This window comes from Saccopteryx leptura, chromosome 1 (assembly GCF_036850995.1).
Source record: "Saccopteryx leptura isolate mSacLep1 chromosome 1, mSacLep1_pri_phased_curated, whole genome shotgun sequence".
NCBI classification, from domain to species: Eukaryota; Metazoa; Chordata; class Mammalia; order Chiroptera; family Emballonuridae; genus Saccopteryx; species Saccopteryx leptura.
The window spans coordinates 163,109,197-163,123,740 of record NC_089503.1 but is presented as its reverse complement, the minus strand read 5'-3'; the positions used below and the strand labels follow the sequence as shown (position 1 = coordinate 163,123,740).

The following is a 14,544-nucleotide window of genomic DNA, read 5'->3' as shown; positions in this document are numbered from 1 at the left end:
AGCCTAAAATACACACACAGCCAGCCCACTACGGCATCCCATTCCCAATGGCCCCCTCCTCCAGGGAGCCTTCCTTCTTGGCATATAAAGCGAGGCCTGAGGTTCCAGGGATGAACATGGACTTGGGTGCAAATCACCTGTGTCATGGAAACAAGACCTTACCATGCCTACTTCCTGGTGGTGGGGACTAAGCGAGTGATTGCTAAGTACTGGTGTCACTGGGTGAGCAGTGTGAGAGCTGAGGAGGTCCCACAGACCTCTGCACAGAGGCCAAGGAGGGCCATGGCCCTGTGCTGTTTCCAAGGAAGAAGAGGGGACAGAGACAAGCTGTGTCCCTTGGTCCTCGGGGCCAGGGCCTCACTCCAGGAGCCTCTGTCTCCCTGGGCATCTAGGAAATTTCCATGATGCCAATGGAAGAGAAAACACTAGTAGGCACCCAAAGCCTGTTCCTGCCAGGGACACTTCATGAGGCCAGGGGACAGTCATGTATCTAAAAGTCCAAAATCTGATACTATCTCTGTAGATACTATAAAAACACAAAGACATGGACGGTCAGTATGCGGATGAAACACGTGTTCTGTGTATGTTTCCTAGCCCTCCTGTGCCAGGCACTGTGCTGGGTGCTGTCCCCACAGTGGTTCCTGGGACTGGGGCAACAGGGTGTCACCCCCTAGAGCACCCTTTCTAGCAGCAAAAGTGTGGAGGCCACCCTTATGTCTCTCAACAAGAACATGGACAAATAAATGAGAGAAAATGAGCCACAGGTCCACCTGCCCACAGAGGTGACTTCACAGCTTCGACCTCAAGCAAAGGAATAAGATGGAGCAGAGAGCATGCATGTCTATTGGGTGGACAGGAGGATGTGGATGACCACGTGTTGTTTAGGAATTTGTAAACATGCAGTGATGTCTCACCGACAAGAAAGGGAATGAGACACAGACTCAAGGGGCATGTCGCCTTTGTGGGGGTTGGGGGTCATGATAGGAGAGGGGCCACAGGGGCTTTCAAGGCATGTACACAGCCTGGTCCTCAAGTGGGAGATGTTCATTCTGTCCTCTTTCAGCTGAACGTACATGAAAGGCGCCAAGCATGTGCTGCTCCCTTCCTCTGGGGAGAGTCCACGCAGATGGCATGGCTCATGGAAAGTCCCCGGTCCCAAGCCAGGGGTTTCCACGACTTCCCAGCCAGCAATGGGAAGGGGTCACCTCTCTGCTGCCAGAACAGATGTTTTCAGGCTCTGGAATCCCCCAACCCCAGCCTCTGCCCTCAGAGGGCAGCTTCTCCTTCCCCAAAGAGGCCAAAGTGGGGATCCAGGGGGCACCCTGGTCTCGAACCAGCTGGGTTGGAAATCACAGTGGACAGCCACAAGCTCACACAGACACTCCTCCCTGGGGCTCCCAGCTCAGAACACCTGCCTGGTTCCCAGAGGAGGCCATACTTCTCTCCTGACGCCGGTCTGCTCTAGAGCACCAGGTGTTGGCACTGGAACCAGGCGTGTGCTGGGAAGAGCCTGAGTTGGACCACCCACTCAGGCGCCGGGGCCTCTGCCTCTGGCTGGAAGACCAAAGCTCCACACACACCCAGTAGTCTCAGTGGACTAGGAGTCCAGGGTTCTGCCTTTCAGTCCCTCTTTAGGTCTGTGACCTTGAGCAAGTCACTGTCCTCTGGATCCAAACCTTGACTGCAGCGCTTTTTGTACAGAGCGGCTCAGCCCTGGCATCAGGCGACCTGCAGGGGGTAAGAGAATAGCCTCACCCTCACCTGCAGTGAAGGGCCTGCAGGCCTGCAAGCTTTGGGGTTTTTGAAATGGAGAGAGGCCCTGCCGGGTCAGGAGAGGAGGCTGCAGTCTATATTGGTCCCAGCAACCTCTCCTGGGCTTCAGTAGCTTGGTCACCCACCTGGAACAAAACTGCCCCCCTGGCTGTCCCGCCCAGAGTCTGCAGGGAGTCTGACTCACTATGTGGGGGGCCATTGGGGCTAATGTTTAACTGACTCCCTCCCTGCGGGGCACTTTATCACTGGGAGCCCTGCGCACTGGCCCGCTGCAGGTGGGCTCCGGACAGACAGTGCTTACTCCCTGCCCCCGGAGGAAGGGACCTCGTCAGGGAGTGGGCTGTAGCTGGCCTTCCGAGGGCTTGGAAAGGCAGGGGTCATGCCAGGTGGCACCAGGACTATCTCCTGCAGAGGGGCGCCCACTGGTCGTTGTGTGTGTGGGTGTGCCACAGACACTTCCCCCAGAAGTCCCCACCCCACCACCCAGCCTGGCCAAGAGCCTGCTGTGAGAGGGAGACCCCACATTTGATGTCGCTTTCACATGTCCCCTGGGGTGGGGCTATATTGGGACTCCTCAGGTGCAGGTGCAGGGCCCTGACCCTCTGGGCTGGGTCCCTGTGGAAAACAGCTGGTTAAATTCTATTGATGCAAGCCTGATCCCAGAAAGAGGCCACCCCAAAGCCGGCTGACCTGGGTTCTGATTTCCAGTCTGCGGCCACCCAGCCCTATAACTGAGAGTGGTGAATGACTTAAACTCTCTATGCCTGCATTCCCTCCCCTGTCAAGCCGAGGTCACAGTGTCTATCTCTCAGGTCGTTGTGAGAATGGAGTGATATGGCTCTGATAAAGCCCATGGGGTCCTATCTATTGTTGTTAAAGGAGTAACCGAAGATAGGGACTCTGACTCTGGGTTAAGTCCTGGGCCCTCCGTTTACTGGCTGGGGACCATGGGAAGGCATTAACCTCTCTGTGCCTTGCTTTTCCCATTTATAAAATGGGGATCGTCCTGGTACCTTTCTCAGAGGGTGGTTGTGAAGGGTGAATGAGTTAAGCATACCCAGCGGTGCCCACATGTAGTGAATGTGCTGTCACTCAGTTGGAGGCCCAGCTCCTGTGTCCAGCCACGGTGAGAAGAGACTGGAGGGAATTGTGACTCTCCAGACACCATCCCTCCCACCTGGGCCCCCTCCGTGGCTGCAGCTAAAATGTCAGCCCCTCCCCCCCCCCCACCAACTTGCTCTCCACTCAAGCTGCCCGGTGCCAGAGCCTCCTCCCCTGGCCCACTCTGGGTCTCACAGGCTCTGTCTTTGCCCTATGCCATTGTCCTCACAGGAGGTGGGTCAGTCTAGCCCTGTCCCAAAGCAGGAAGGACCTGTGGCCCTTCCCCAAAGGGCCCTCACCTTGGGTGTGTGCAGCACGCCCCACCCCCTCCGCCCACGGGCACTCTGCTCCCCTGATGTTTGTTTTGAGTCAGGCCCAGGGCTGGCCTCCCACCTTGTAGGGCAGGGTGGGAACACCAATCTGCCAGGACCCCAGGTTACTGGTCGACTGGTAGAACTGAGATTTGACTTTGAAACCTGGCAGGGCCCAGTTCTCCCAAAGGACTAAGAGGCAAAGCAAGGAGACCAGGCTTTGGACCCAAACCAGCTGGGAGGAAGCAGAGAAGGGGGGTTTCTGTGACTGCCTGGGCACGAAGCCCACCTCCCACCCCCATCCTCTGTGGCACAGAGCATCCCAGCTGTGTGTGTGTGACTGGGCATGCCTAAGGATGTCTGCATACAGTAGAAATTGTGTTCTTTGTGCATGTGTCCGCCTTTGTGCCCACCGAGCTGTTTGCAGCAGGAGCTCCGGGCATATTGCCGCCCCCCTCCCCCTGAGACAGCCCATTGCTGGTCCCTTGATGGCTGGCAGCCGAGTGTCCAGTGCCCGGCTACAGACCCTGCCCCCGCGAGTAGCTGGCCTGCACTTTGCACCCAGCTCCTGGCATTTATGGCTAACAATACGCTGGGGGTAGAGGGCGGAACAGGGACACACAGATAGGTAGAAGGGGGCTCCTCCTCCCCTGGGATCAGAAAGCCAGGGGCCCAGGTTCAGGGACCAGACACTTCCTTTTTGAGCTCAGCTCAGAAGTCTCCGCGGAGTGTGGGGACCTGAGAGGCTGCCTCGGTCTCCCCGCCCCCTCCCCCAGCAAGCCGGCACTCCTCACTGGACCCTGGGTGCAGATATCGGTGGGATGGAGAAAGGACGTGACCCAGAGGATAGGCCTCTGCTGCCCCGTCTCGGGGGAGGGGGGCAGGGGGGTGAGAGAAGAGGAGAGTGAAGGAATAAGTGGGACAAGCGTGCACGCGGGTAGAAGCCAACCAGTGCGGAGGGAGGAGGGAGCTCCCAGGGACGATAGAAAGGCGCCACCTGGTGGCCAGGTGCAGAACTGCCCTGTGCCTGCAGGACCCGGGGTTGGGGCAAAGAGCTCCCCGACCTCTCAGCCAGGTCAAGAGCATTAGCGGAGCCAGGGAGAGGAGTCCAGCTTTAAAGAGGAAGGGGACTGTGAAATCAGGTGGCACGGGCTCTTGATGGCTGGGGTCTAGGAATCTGGGGTCATTCCAAGGTCAGGGCTTGGGTGTGTGAGGTCCCTGGGACTGGGCAGAGGGTTGCCAGCGGGGCCTGAGCCCTCATTCTACCGAGCTGCCAACTGGAGCCACCACAGCCCTCTCTTCACAGACTGCCCAAGACGCTGGTGACACTGGGGTTTTAATGAGAGACCACCGTGTCTGTGGCCACTCTGCACGTCATAGCAGCAGTGGAGGGCATGGACAGGGGTGGAGGGGAGGTCTTCAGACACTGGCGGCTCCCCTCTGTGTGCCTGCTGACCCCAGTTCCGAAGGAGGAGGTGCTCAGGCTGGAGGGGGTGGCAGGATGGCTGGGGGCGAGGTGCAGAGACTTGCAGAGGCAGGGCCATGCCAGAGCCAGCACAGAAGGTGGCCTGTGGGGGCAGACAGGCAGCAACCATCAGTCCCGGTGACCCGTGTGCATTCGGATCCCTGACTTACTGGAAACTCATGCAACCCGGGGACTTCCCACCCCAGCACTCCCTGGCCTGCACCATCACCCACAGGGGCTCCCCACAAAGCCCTCTTCCTCATCCCAGCCCCTGTCACTGCTCCTGCACACCGACTCCTCCTCACTGACCCCACCTTCTCTCACATGCCCTCGCTCCCAGAAGGTCTCATGGGGTTTAATGTTGCTGCTTGTCCCATCTCCCCAGAGAGCGGGAGGTTTCATCTTCTCTGAATGGACCCTCCCACACACTGGAGGGGCAGGGACCGAAGTGTGGGACACTTTGCAGGATTCGCCTGGAAGTATTTAAAAAGTTTAGACTTTTCTGAAAGTCGGAGCCAGAGGGTTCTGTGGGGTCATCTAATCCAGGGGGTCCTCCTGTGTCAGAACCACCTGGAGGCTGTCCCCATCCGGATTTCCATTCTACTCAGAGGTCCTGGGTGGGGCCATCATTGGCACCTCAGGTGGTGCCCAACCGCTGGTCCCAGAACCACTGGGACCTCCGGTTGTAGGTGAAGGAAGATCTATAAGTGACGTGTCCACGGCTTCAGGGGGCTGAGCCTGGATGGAGCCCACGAATGCTGAGCTCATCGGCCGTCCTGCCCACCTTGTCCTGGATGCCTGTCACCCTTTAGACCGGGCGGGCCCCCGAGAGGAGGGACGCGGTCTCCAGGTACCTCTACTGTGCCGTCGGAGACTTGGCGGCATCGAACATCTTCTTCCGGCCCTCCATCCCGGACATGGCCTCCACGTTCTTCCTCCAGTCTCCCACCTCCACCGGCCGCTCCTGCGGGTGGGCCACATGCGCACATCAGAGACTTACGGGCCTAGCCACGCTGACGCTCCACAGGAGACCGACTGGGAGTTACAGGCCCCCAGCCCAGCCTTCCCTCCCACTGAGCATCCCGAAGCCACCTCTCCTAAGAAGACTTCCTCCCGCTAATTTGGCTCCCTTCCCATTAATCTGCGTACTGCCTGGTCCACCTCTTCTCAGGATGACCTGCTGTTTTCTTTCCTTGATGACAGAGGGCAGCCCCCCCTCCCCCGTCACCCTAATTTCCACATTCTCTGGGTGTTTTACGCCTTGGTCTGGCTTCCCTATGTCCCCCTGTCCTCCCTCCTCAGACTGGCAGCAGTTGGGGGGAAGGGACCAAGTGTTCTCTCTCCTGAAACAGAATGGTAAGACTTCATCCCTGGCCTCCCTGAGGCTTCTAGAACGTTCTAACAGCAGCTCCTGTGCCTGCCTGGGGCTGTGAGGAGTTGGCAGGTGAAGGCTGACTGCGGGGGGGACAACTCCTCACCTTCTCAGAGTCTTCCTTCTTCACAGACTTCAGGTTGGCCCTCAGGTCCATGGACACATTGTGCTTGGAGCCCAGCAGGGCCCGCAGCATGGCATCGGCTGAGACGCGGACCCGGCGCAAGGTCGGGCGCTTGAACTTCCCGCGGAGGTCTAGCACCTTCAGTTTCAGGTCCTTAATCTGCAGGAGGGGAGGGGTCAGGGCTCACCGGAGGGGGCACAGCATGGGCAGCCTTCCTGAGGATCTCAGCCAGAGCAGGGTGTTATTAATAGGCAAGTGTGGTGTGTGAGGGGCCAGCTCCTGTTAGACCGAAGGGCATGTGGCTGGTGGGAGGGCATGTTAGGCTTTTCATCTGTATGGTTATAGTCTGTCTGCCATCTCCAGCCCCGTGGGGCCACTGTCAGGAGGCCAGAGAGTCCTGCGGAGTGGCCACCTCCAGACCCAGCCCTAGCATCAGTGTCCCTCACTTCCTCCACCTGCATGACTGCCAGGCTCACCTCCCGGGTGTTGTGGTGGCATTTGGCCTCGATGTCGTATCTCTCCTCGTCCACCACCTCTGCCTTAGCATGCAGTTCCCGGCACAAGTCCTGGGGGAGCAGGGGCCAGAGGAGGGGAGTGTTCAACCTCCAGCCTCCCTTTTCTGCCCCCCTCTAAGCCCTGGGCCCCCTCCCAGCTCCTTTGCAGGGCGAGCTGTATGGACAGGAGCAGATGAACCCCCTGCGTCTGGGGTTCATGACTGTGGACAGCTCGGCACGGAAGCCCTGTGTCTTCCTTTCTGATGGTGCTTGTTTCCTTCAAAAAGTTTCCTTGTGGTAAAAATAATATATACTAACGGTAGACACTTAGAAAATGATGTATCAAACAAAAATTGTAAAATAAAAACAACTAGCGAGGCCACCACTGGGAGGTCACTGTGGCTCAAGTTTTGACATCCTTCCTTCCTTTCTGTTCTCTGCAGCTGCTGGTGTCTGAACGGTTGTCGGTGTTTTAACAATGTTAAAGACCCCTCTGTCGGTAAGGACGGGCAAGTCTTTGGAGAAGTGGGGCTTCCCAAGTCCTGCCCACCTCTCCAAGCAGCACCGTCCACACCAGGGGTCCCCAAACTTTTTACACAGGGGGCCAGTTCACTGTCCCTCAGACCGTTGGAGGGCCAGACTATAAAAAAACTATGAACAAATCCCTATGCACACTGCACATATCTTATTTTAAAGTAAAAAACAAATGCAATATTTAAAATAGAGAAAAAGTAAATTTAAATCAACAAACTGACCGGTATTTCAATGAGAACTATGGGCCTGCTTTTGGCTAATGAGATGGTCAATGTCCACTTCCATATTTGTCACTGCTAGCCGTAACAAGTGATATGACGCGCTTCTGGAGCCGTGACGTGTGCATCCCGCGTCACCGGAAGTAGTTGTATGTGAGCGGCGCCGCGCTTTGCAGCACCACCACATACTGTACTCCTCTTACCACCAGTGAAAGAGGTGCCCCTTCTGGAAGTGCGGCGGGGGCCGGACAAATGGCCTCAGGGGGCCGCATGCGGCCCGCAGGCCGTAGTTTGGGGATCCCTGGTCCACACCGTTCATCCACACTATCATCCATATGTGGCACTGCCTCAGCCCTGCCGGGACCCTTGGCTGAACCTGTCAGGTGGGCTCTCACCCCACAGGGATTATGAAGATGGAATGAGGAGAAAACTGCATGTGAGTTACAAGGCTGGGAGCGAGGTTGGATCAGACTCCTGCCCCCCATCTGCGGTGCCCCTGGCCCGGCCCCATCCCCAGCTGCCCAGCTAACCTGCAGGGCACTGAGGGACAGGCCACGGGTCTCCAGCTTGGGGATGCGCTCCGCCAGGTAGCGGGACTTCTCAGCCTCACGCTCCTCCTGCTCCTGGTCCCAGCACTCCTTGGCCTTGGCCAGCATCATGCTCTGGACAGGACAGAGCCCAGTGAGCTGGGGCCCACAGGCAGCGGGGCCTGAGGGGAAGGTAGACCCCAGGCTGGCCGGCTCTGGCTTCAGCAGACCCTGCGGGCTTCGTATTCTCACACTCTAACAGCGTGTGACCAGGATGGTCACTGAGTGTGCAAGCATGGCCGCTGGCCGCATGAGGACAAGCACTGTGTGACCACACACCCTGAGGTCCCCAGACCTGATTTTTCCCTCCCAGGTTCCTTCTACCCACTTGCATCTGTTTTGCCTACAAAGCTCCAAGGAGAGCAGCTCTTACCAGAACAAAGCCTATCCCTCTGCCCACCACGGGTTTCCCACCCTGCAGCTGGTCACAGCCACCTCTCAGGAAGCCGCAGCTGCCAGGACTGCGCGGGTCCAGGTTCCCGCCCCGAACCCTGGCTCCCAGTCTTACCTTCAACAGGAGCTTGCGGGAGGCACTGATCTTGGATTTTCCCTGAGGGGAGAAGGGGAGAAACAGGGTGAGGCGGAGGCTGCAAAACCAAAACATCTGGGCCAGGCCGGGAGGAGCACCAGCCAGGGTCACTGTCATCACCCAGAGTCCTTGCCTTGGGGACCCTGCCAAGCTCCTCTTGGTGACTGCACCCAAATTCTCCAACTAGACAAGGTGGCAGTCAGCTCCCTGGACCTAGAGGCAGAACCTCATTTCTAGTTCTGCTGCGGCCGGAGTCCTGGGAGGGACTGTGGTCACACAGCCTCTGTCTGTGGCACTGCCCTCTTCATCTATAGAGCAGGGGGCTGAGACCCAACTGACTTAGGTCAGAGTCATTATGAACCACATGAGACAGCAGGCAGGAAGACTCTTTGGAAGCCACGGGTAGGTGTGTGTTTAGACACCATGGATGGTAACATTCCGGCACCTGGGCTGGGCAAGCTCTCAGAGTGGGGAACCAAGTGCTCCATGCTGGATGAGGGCACAGGGCACAGAAGGGGTGCTGGCTCACACCCAGCTCAGTTGCTGTCCCACCTTCCAGTGACCTTGTATACTGGGTATGCCCCTCCCCAGACCCTGAGAAGCCCCGTGTCCAGAATGTCCACCCAAGGTTTCTATTCTTTTGGGCATTTGCTCAGCCACTTGGGCACCCCCCTCCCTGGGCCTTGACCCAAGCTTTCTCTCATCTCCTCCAATGCCCACCCCACCCCCCTTCACCAGTCTGAAGGACAGACACCCCAGCCTTACTCACTTACCTCTCTTCAGGCGGCCGCCACAGGAGCACCAAGGAGAGAGCAAGAGACAGAGCATGAATAGTGTATGTTATTCCCACAGCTGCAGAGCCGTGCAGGCAAGCTTGGGCAGGAGGTGTGGTGACAGACAACAGAGCACCAGAAAGAAACCAGGCCTCAAGCGGGGGACCAGTACAAGGGTCCCAGCAGAATAGAATAAAAACCTGTGACTCTCTGGGCTACTGGAGGCTCTTGTTGGGAGGTGCTTCCCATTGTGGGTGGGGCTGGGGGTCAGGGAAGCCTGGACATGAGGTCCTTCAGTGAGAAGCTTCCTTCTCTGGGCTCGCGGGGACCTCCCCAAAGCTTCATCTATCTGTGGGCAGTCCCAAAGATAGAAACCGTGGCGTGGCATGGTCAGTGCAAACAGACTCCAGAACACACCAGGAAGATCTCCCCCAGGCCACCTGGAGGCATGAATTCTGCTCAAAGGCCCAGAGGTGTTTGGGGACACTGGGGGCTCAGGCACTGAGAGCCATTTAGGATCTAGCCTTCTGGGCAACTGCTTGTGGGCAGGGTAAGGTTTGAGCAGATGGAGCCCAACTCTGGGGCTGAATTCTGCTGCAAAGGGGCTTGCCCCCAGAGCGCTGGATGGGGTGGGACTACTCACACTTCGGGCATGGTGGCAGTGGGGCAGCACCTGGGGGCAGAGAGGAACCATTGAAGAGGGAGGTTACAGGTCCACTACCCCCCCCCCCCCCCGCACACACACACACATACAGGGAGAGAGTCAGACAACAGGAAGAAAAACCAGGCAGAATGGGTTCCGGCGGGTCAGGATGGAATGGGCCCTGGGCTTTCATCCAAGGGTACTGTTCATGCTCTGTGCGGAGTAATTGTGCCGGCTGGCCACCTGGAGGGCAGCGTGGCTGGTACCCCGGGCGGGGCAGTAAGGAGGCATAGCTGGGGGTTGAGCCCGGAGGCAGGGCAGACCCGGGTTCTGACCTTGACCTGCCTGCACCCTGACCTTCTCCCGGCCAGGTGACCTCCCTGAAGAATTAGGGGCCAGGGAACTCATTTCCCACTTACCACGTAGCTCTTGAACCCTTTGTTTGAACCAAAATCCAAGCAAAACAAAACCCATCCTCTCCAGGGGACAGCACTGGTTGCAGAGGTGTCCAGGGGGGCTCACATCCTCTGTGAGGACTGCTAGCCATGGAGACAGTTTGAAGCCCTGACCAGGGAATCCTGGGCCCCCTTTGCCCTGGCAGTTTGGAGACCCAGGCCATAGCGGGATTCTCGAGGCTGCCACGGAGGCATTCCAAAACCAGACCTGACCTGCCTCTTTCCTGGAGCCTGGACACAGGGGAGGGATGGGGTTGTGTGCAAGGTCAGGGGAGGGAGGGAGACAGCTGGTGACCGCAAGTATGCGGGGCAGGGGAGTCCTGAGCTGGGTCACAGGGTGAGGGACTGGGGACCAGTGTGGTTGGGATGGAGGAAGCATAAGCTCAGGAGTCTAAGGTCCAGGAACCTGGTCTGAAGCAGGGAGGGAAGAACCCATGGCTACCTGTCTCTGCCTCAACACCCTCCTTTCCCTCGCTGCCCACAGAGCATGCTCCCAATCCCCTGAGCAGCTGGTCCGCCTCTCCTGAGCCTCCCATCAGAGACCCTCTGGCTCCAGCACTGCTTCTGTTTTGTGGTGGGGAGGCAGCCTGGAAATGGGGGTGACCCCAGAGTCTCAGCTGTCACCCTGGGCACAAAGGAAGAGGTAGGTGCCAATCCCCCTGTACATTCCCGAGATGTTTGGCTGAGATGGGAGCCTCTCACCAGCTGTTGGTGCTGAGGGCCCCGCTCCTCCAGAGAATACTGAGAAAGTCCAGAAAGAAGCCCTGGCAGTGTATCCATCCAACATCATTACCCTCTCAAGGTGCAGCCCAGTGAGGCTGCTGTCTCTTTCTTGGGATGCTCCTCCCCCACTGAGCATGTGGCCATGCTCACGCCTGCCTCAGAGAGCACCCCCTGTCACCAGTGTGGGGCCCACCTGCCCCAGCCGGTCCAGGCCTTCTGCCAAACTCTGGGACCCGTCCTACTGACAAATGCCAGGCCAAGGGGTCCCCAGCCTGTGTTGTGACGTCCAGCAGATGGGACCCCTTGACAGGTCCTGTGGAAGACAGGCAGAGACCCGATAGCGGCTCAGGATGCAGATAGCAGCGAATGGGAGGTTGGACTCCAGCATTCCTTGTCCCCTACCACCAGCCAACAAGGAGATAACCAGAAAACCCACAGGGAGGGAGGGAGCCGGTGCGACTCAGAGCCAGGCTCCCCCTTGCCTGAAGTTCCATGCAGTGGACGGTGGACTGGACGGAACATCAAGGAGACTGTGAGTGTGAATGGGTAAGTGCGTGCATGCGTGTGTGCCTGTGTATGTGGGGAGAGGAACTGGTCTCTTTGCACCTGCTAATCCGGACACGCATTTTAAGTCTGCCTCCTGTTCTTCCTCCTGCTCCCCACCCCTGACCTTGGGCCCAGTTCAAGGGCATTGGGTCCTCCTTGATTGGCCAGTAACTAGTGTCCTACCTGAAGCCTGTGGCTATGGGCGCACACCACAGCCCCGTCCATCTTGAGCTCTGAACAATAAAGTCTGATCTCAGAACAGCTTCAGGGCCATCTCCAAACCTGGTGGGAAGTGCTTCCCGGAGCCCCCACAGCAGACAGAGACCCACCCCCTGCAACTGGCGATGGAGCCCCCCCCAAGAAGGTGCACACAGATTCCCATGCTGCCACCCTAAATGCCACCACCATCTGCTCCTGCTCCTCACAGGCAGGAGCGGGTGCCTGGGGGTTGGCAGTCTGCCCTAACCTGCTCTTGTCCTGCTGTCCAGATGTACAAACAAAGGGAGCTAAGCCCGTCCCTCAGAGACAAAGAAAAAGAGGCAAGAGGTTTCCTAGGTTAGGGGCACCTGGGGTCCAGTCTCCCAGGCTCCAAAGTCCCCCTAGCCAGACCACCTTCTCTTCTGTTGTGGATATCACACACTTTTATTGCCCACCAGGTTCTTCCTCAACTCCCACAGGCAGCCCCCACCCTTGATCCTCAATGCTGTCCCCTCCCAGGGCCCCCTCTCCTTCCTGGGACCTGCTGGGTGGCCCTGGTGTGAAGACAGAGCCCACTAGGCTGTGCCTGGGGCTCCTGGTGCAACTTGTGTGAAGCCCTGCTCATGTCTCTTGGCCTCAATGGGCAGGAGAGGTGCCATCCTCCAGGCAGGCCACTGTGGGAGGGTTCAGGGGCTGCTCCACCAACAACCAACCGAGTGCACATGCAAGAAGTGCCTTCTTCCATCTCCAAGCCTCCTCCCCTGCCCCCCGCTGATTTGCCCAACGCCCCGCCCAGGGTCTCTTGGGGAGGGGGGCTCCACCTGAATCTGAAGTTCCAGACTGCAGACACTCACCTGGTTCAGCGTCTGGGAGCTGGGTTCTCTGTGTTCTGTGGTCCAGGGCAGACTGGGAGGGCTCCACGGAGGGGAGGCTATGAAAACTATGGCCTGCAGCAACTGGCCAGTAAAAATAGAACAGACCCGCTGGACCTCCCACCACCCCCTCCCACCAACACTTCCCAGAGCAGACACACACACCACACCAGAGCAGGCCCATGGGCTTGCAGACACATGTAGGGGGCTCAGAGGGCACTCAGACCCTGTGCACACAGATGTCACCAGCCAAGTGACACCAGCATCGCCCAGGGAGCCGGGAGCCAAAGATGGGGGAGAATGGACAGGCAGACCTGAAGGGGCCAGAGCAGTAATGGGACTGGGGGGTGGAGTCACTGGGACTGGGGCACTGTCTCAATAACCTTCCCTCTTTTACAAGGAAAAGGAAAAGTGGGCATCAGGCCCTGAGCCCACGCTCCACATCTTTGGGGGGCTCTTGTAGTGTGAGCGCACCGTAGGCAGATCAGCTAGTGTCCAGGGCTGAGCAGGCGCGGCCACAGCTGCCCACAGAAGTCTGAGGGTCCACGGATGCCCTACTCCCCTCTCCAGGTGGGTCTCCAGGAATTGGGGTTTCCTAGGTTCACCCCACATCGCCAGGCCTGGCCCTTGGTGAAACCATCTCCCCTCCCCCACCCTTCCTTTGTCCCCAGCCACATGCTGATGGTGCACCTGTTTGCAGGGTATTTTTAGGATGGTTGATGAACACATAATACCCACCCTATAGTCAGAGAAAGACAATGCCTGCTATGTTAATCCTCTGGCTATTATTGTCCGTCATCTCATGGGGCAGAGCCCAGGCTGGGCCAGGACAAGCGGGGTACTGACTCCTCTTGGAGGCCAGGAAGAGGCCTGGCGAGCAGCAGGAGGTTAGGGAGCTTGAAGGGTCCCCTGTTTGGTGGGGGAGAGAGCTGGCAGAGGGGTGCCCTGAGGAGACAACCATAGCGCCCAGGGAGGGGGGAAGGCCTCACCTTCTAGACACTCATTCCGGGACCCAGCAGAGGCAACATTGTGAGGCTCTGGTCAAGCCAACATGGGGAAGCCTCCGTGTTGGAAGGCGGCCAGGAGAAAGGCCAGAGTCTGGGATGTCATAGGGGCCACAGCACAGGATTCCAAGTGGAGGAGCATGGATAGAAAACCAAGGCTGGGCACCGGGCAGGGGCAGCTGGAGTCAGAGAAGGACTTCAGGGCCTGGGCCTGAGTCGCCTGGCGTTGACAGCATTGCTTATTATGTTTATAACTTGTATGAGCACTTCCTTACAGATCTTTCACAGACACACACACAAAAACCGAATTATCTGAATCCTGTTTTGTGAGCAGGAAAAACAAGGAGAGCAGACTGACCAATATGAGAGCAAAAGGTGGTTGGACCACCCAGAACACGTACATGGTCAGTGTGACCTGTCAGGCAGACCCCTACCTGCACGGGAGTCATGGACTTGGAGGGTCTTGCATGGGCTTCCTCCCCAGGCTCTGCTGGGGCAGAGAGGGGTTGGAGTCCCTGTCCCTGGTCCAAGAGTCCCCTCCCAGGACTTGGGAGGCCACAGGGGCAGGGAAGGAAGTGTCTGGCCCAGGGAGCTAAGCCTTGGAAAGCTATGCGTGAGTGAGGAGTGAGGGCCCCATCAATCACTCTATGGCTGCCGGCACCTGTCTGCCCAGCTGCCCAGAACTGTCTGAAAAGCGAGGAGCCCAAATAAGCGGGTGACCAGGCCCAGCAGCTCCCCTCCCACCACAGGCTGGCCCCTGCCGCTGGGGCCATGGCCTCAGTAACAGCCAGCCACCGTCCCCCTCAGCCTCCTCTACCGCCC

At 58.3% G+C, this 14,544-nt stretch overlaps 1 protein-coding gene across 1 annotated transcript; it reads right to left on the bottom strand.

Moving 5' to 3' along the window:
- Positions 1–4,504: 4,504 nt before the first annotated feature.
- On the bottom strand, positions 4,505–12,776 carry TNNI1 (troponin I1, slow skeletal type). The gene is made up of 8 exons (XM_066379791.1): positions 12,701–12,776; positions 9,921–9,954; positions 8,488–8,529; positions 7,923–8,054; positions 6,623–6,712; positions 6,129–6,305; positions 5,505–5,614; positions 4,505–4,753 (listed from the first exon to the last, which is right to left on the bottom strand). Exons 4-7 carry the CDS (start codon positions 8,049–8,051, stop codon positions 5,507–5,509), a joined length of 504 nt encoding a protein of 167 aa, XP_066235888.1. The 5' UTR covers positions 8,052–8,054; positions 8,488–8,529; positions 9,921–9,954; positions 12,701–12,776; the 3' UTR covers positions 4,505–4,753; positions 5,505–5,506.
- Positions 12,777–14,544: the final 1,768 nt, after the last annotated feature.

What these genes read in the sequence shown, in the direction of transcription:
- TNNI1 (XM_066379791.1), bottom strand. Translation starts at nt 8,051, where the DNA reads ATGATGCTGGCCAAGGCCAAGGAGTGCTGGGACCAGGAGCAGGAGGAG. An exon ending in TGTCCCTCAGTGCCCTGCAG is followed by an intron (nt 6,713 to 7,922) that starts GTTAGCTGGGCA and finishes CTGCTCCCCCAG; the next exon opens with GACTTGTGCCGGGAACTGCA. An exon ending in AGAAGGAAGACTCTGAGAAG is followed by an intron (nt 5,615 to 6,128) that starts GTGAGGAGTTGT and finishes GCCCACCCGCAG; the next exon opens with GAGCGGCCGGTGGAGGTGGG.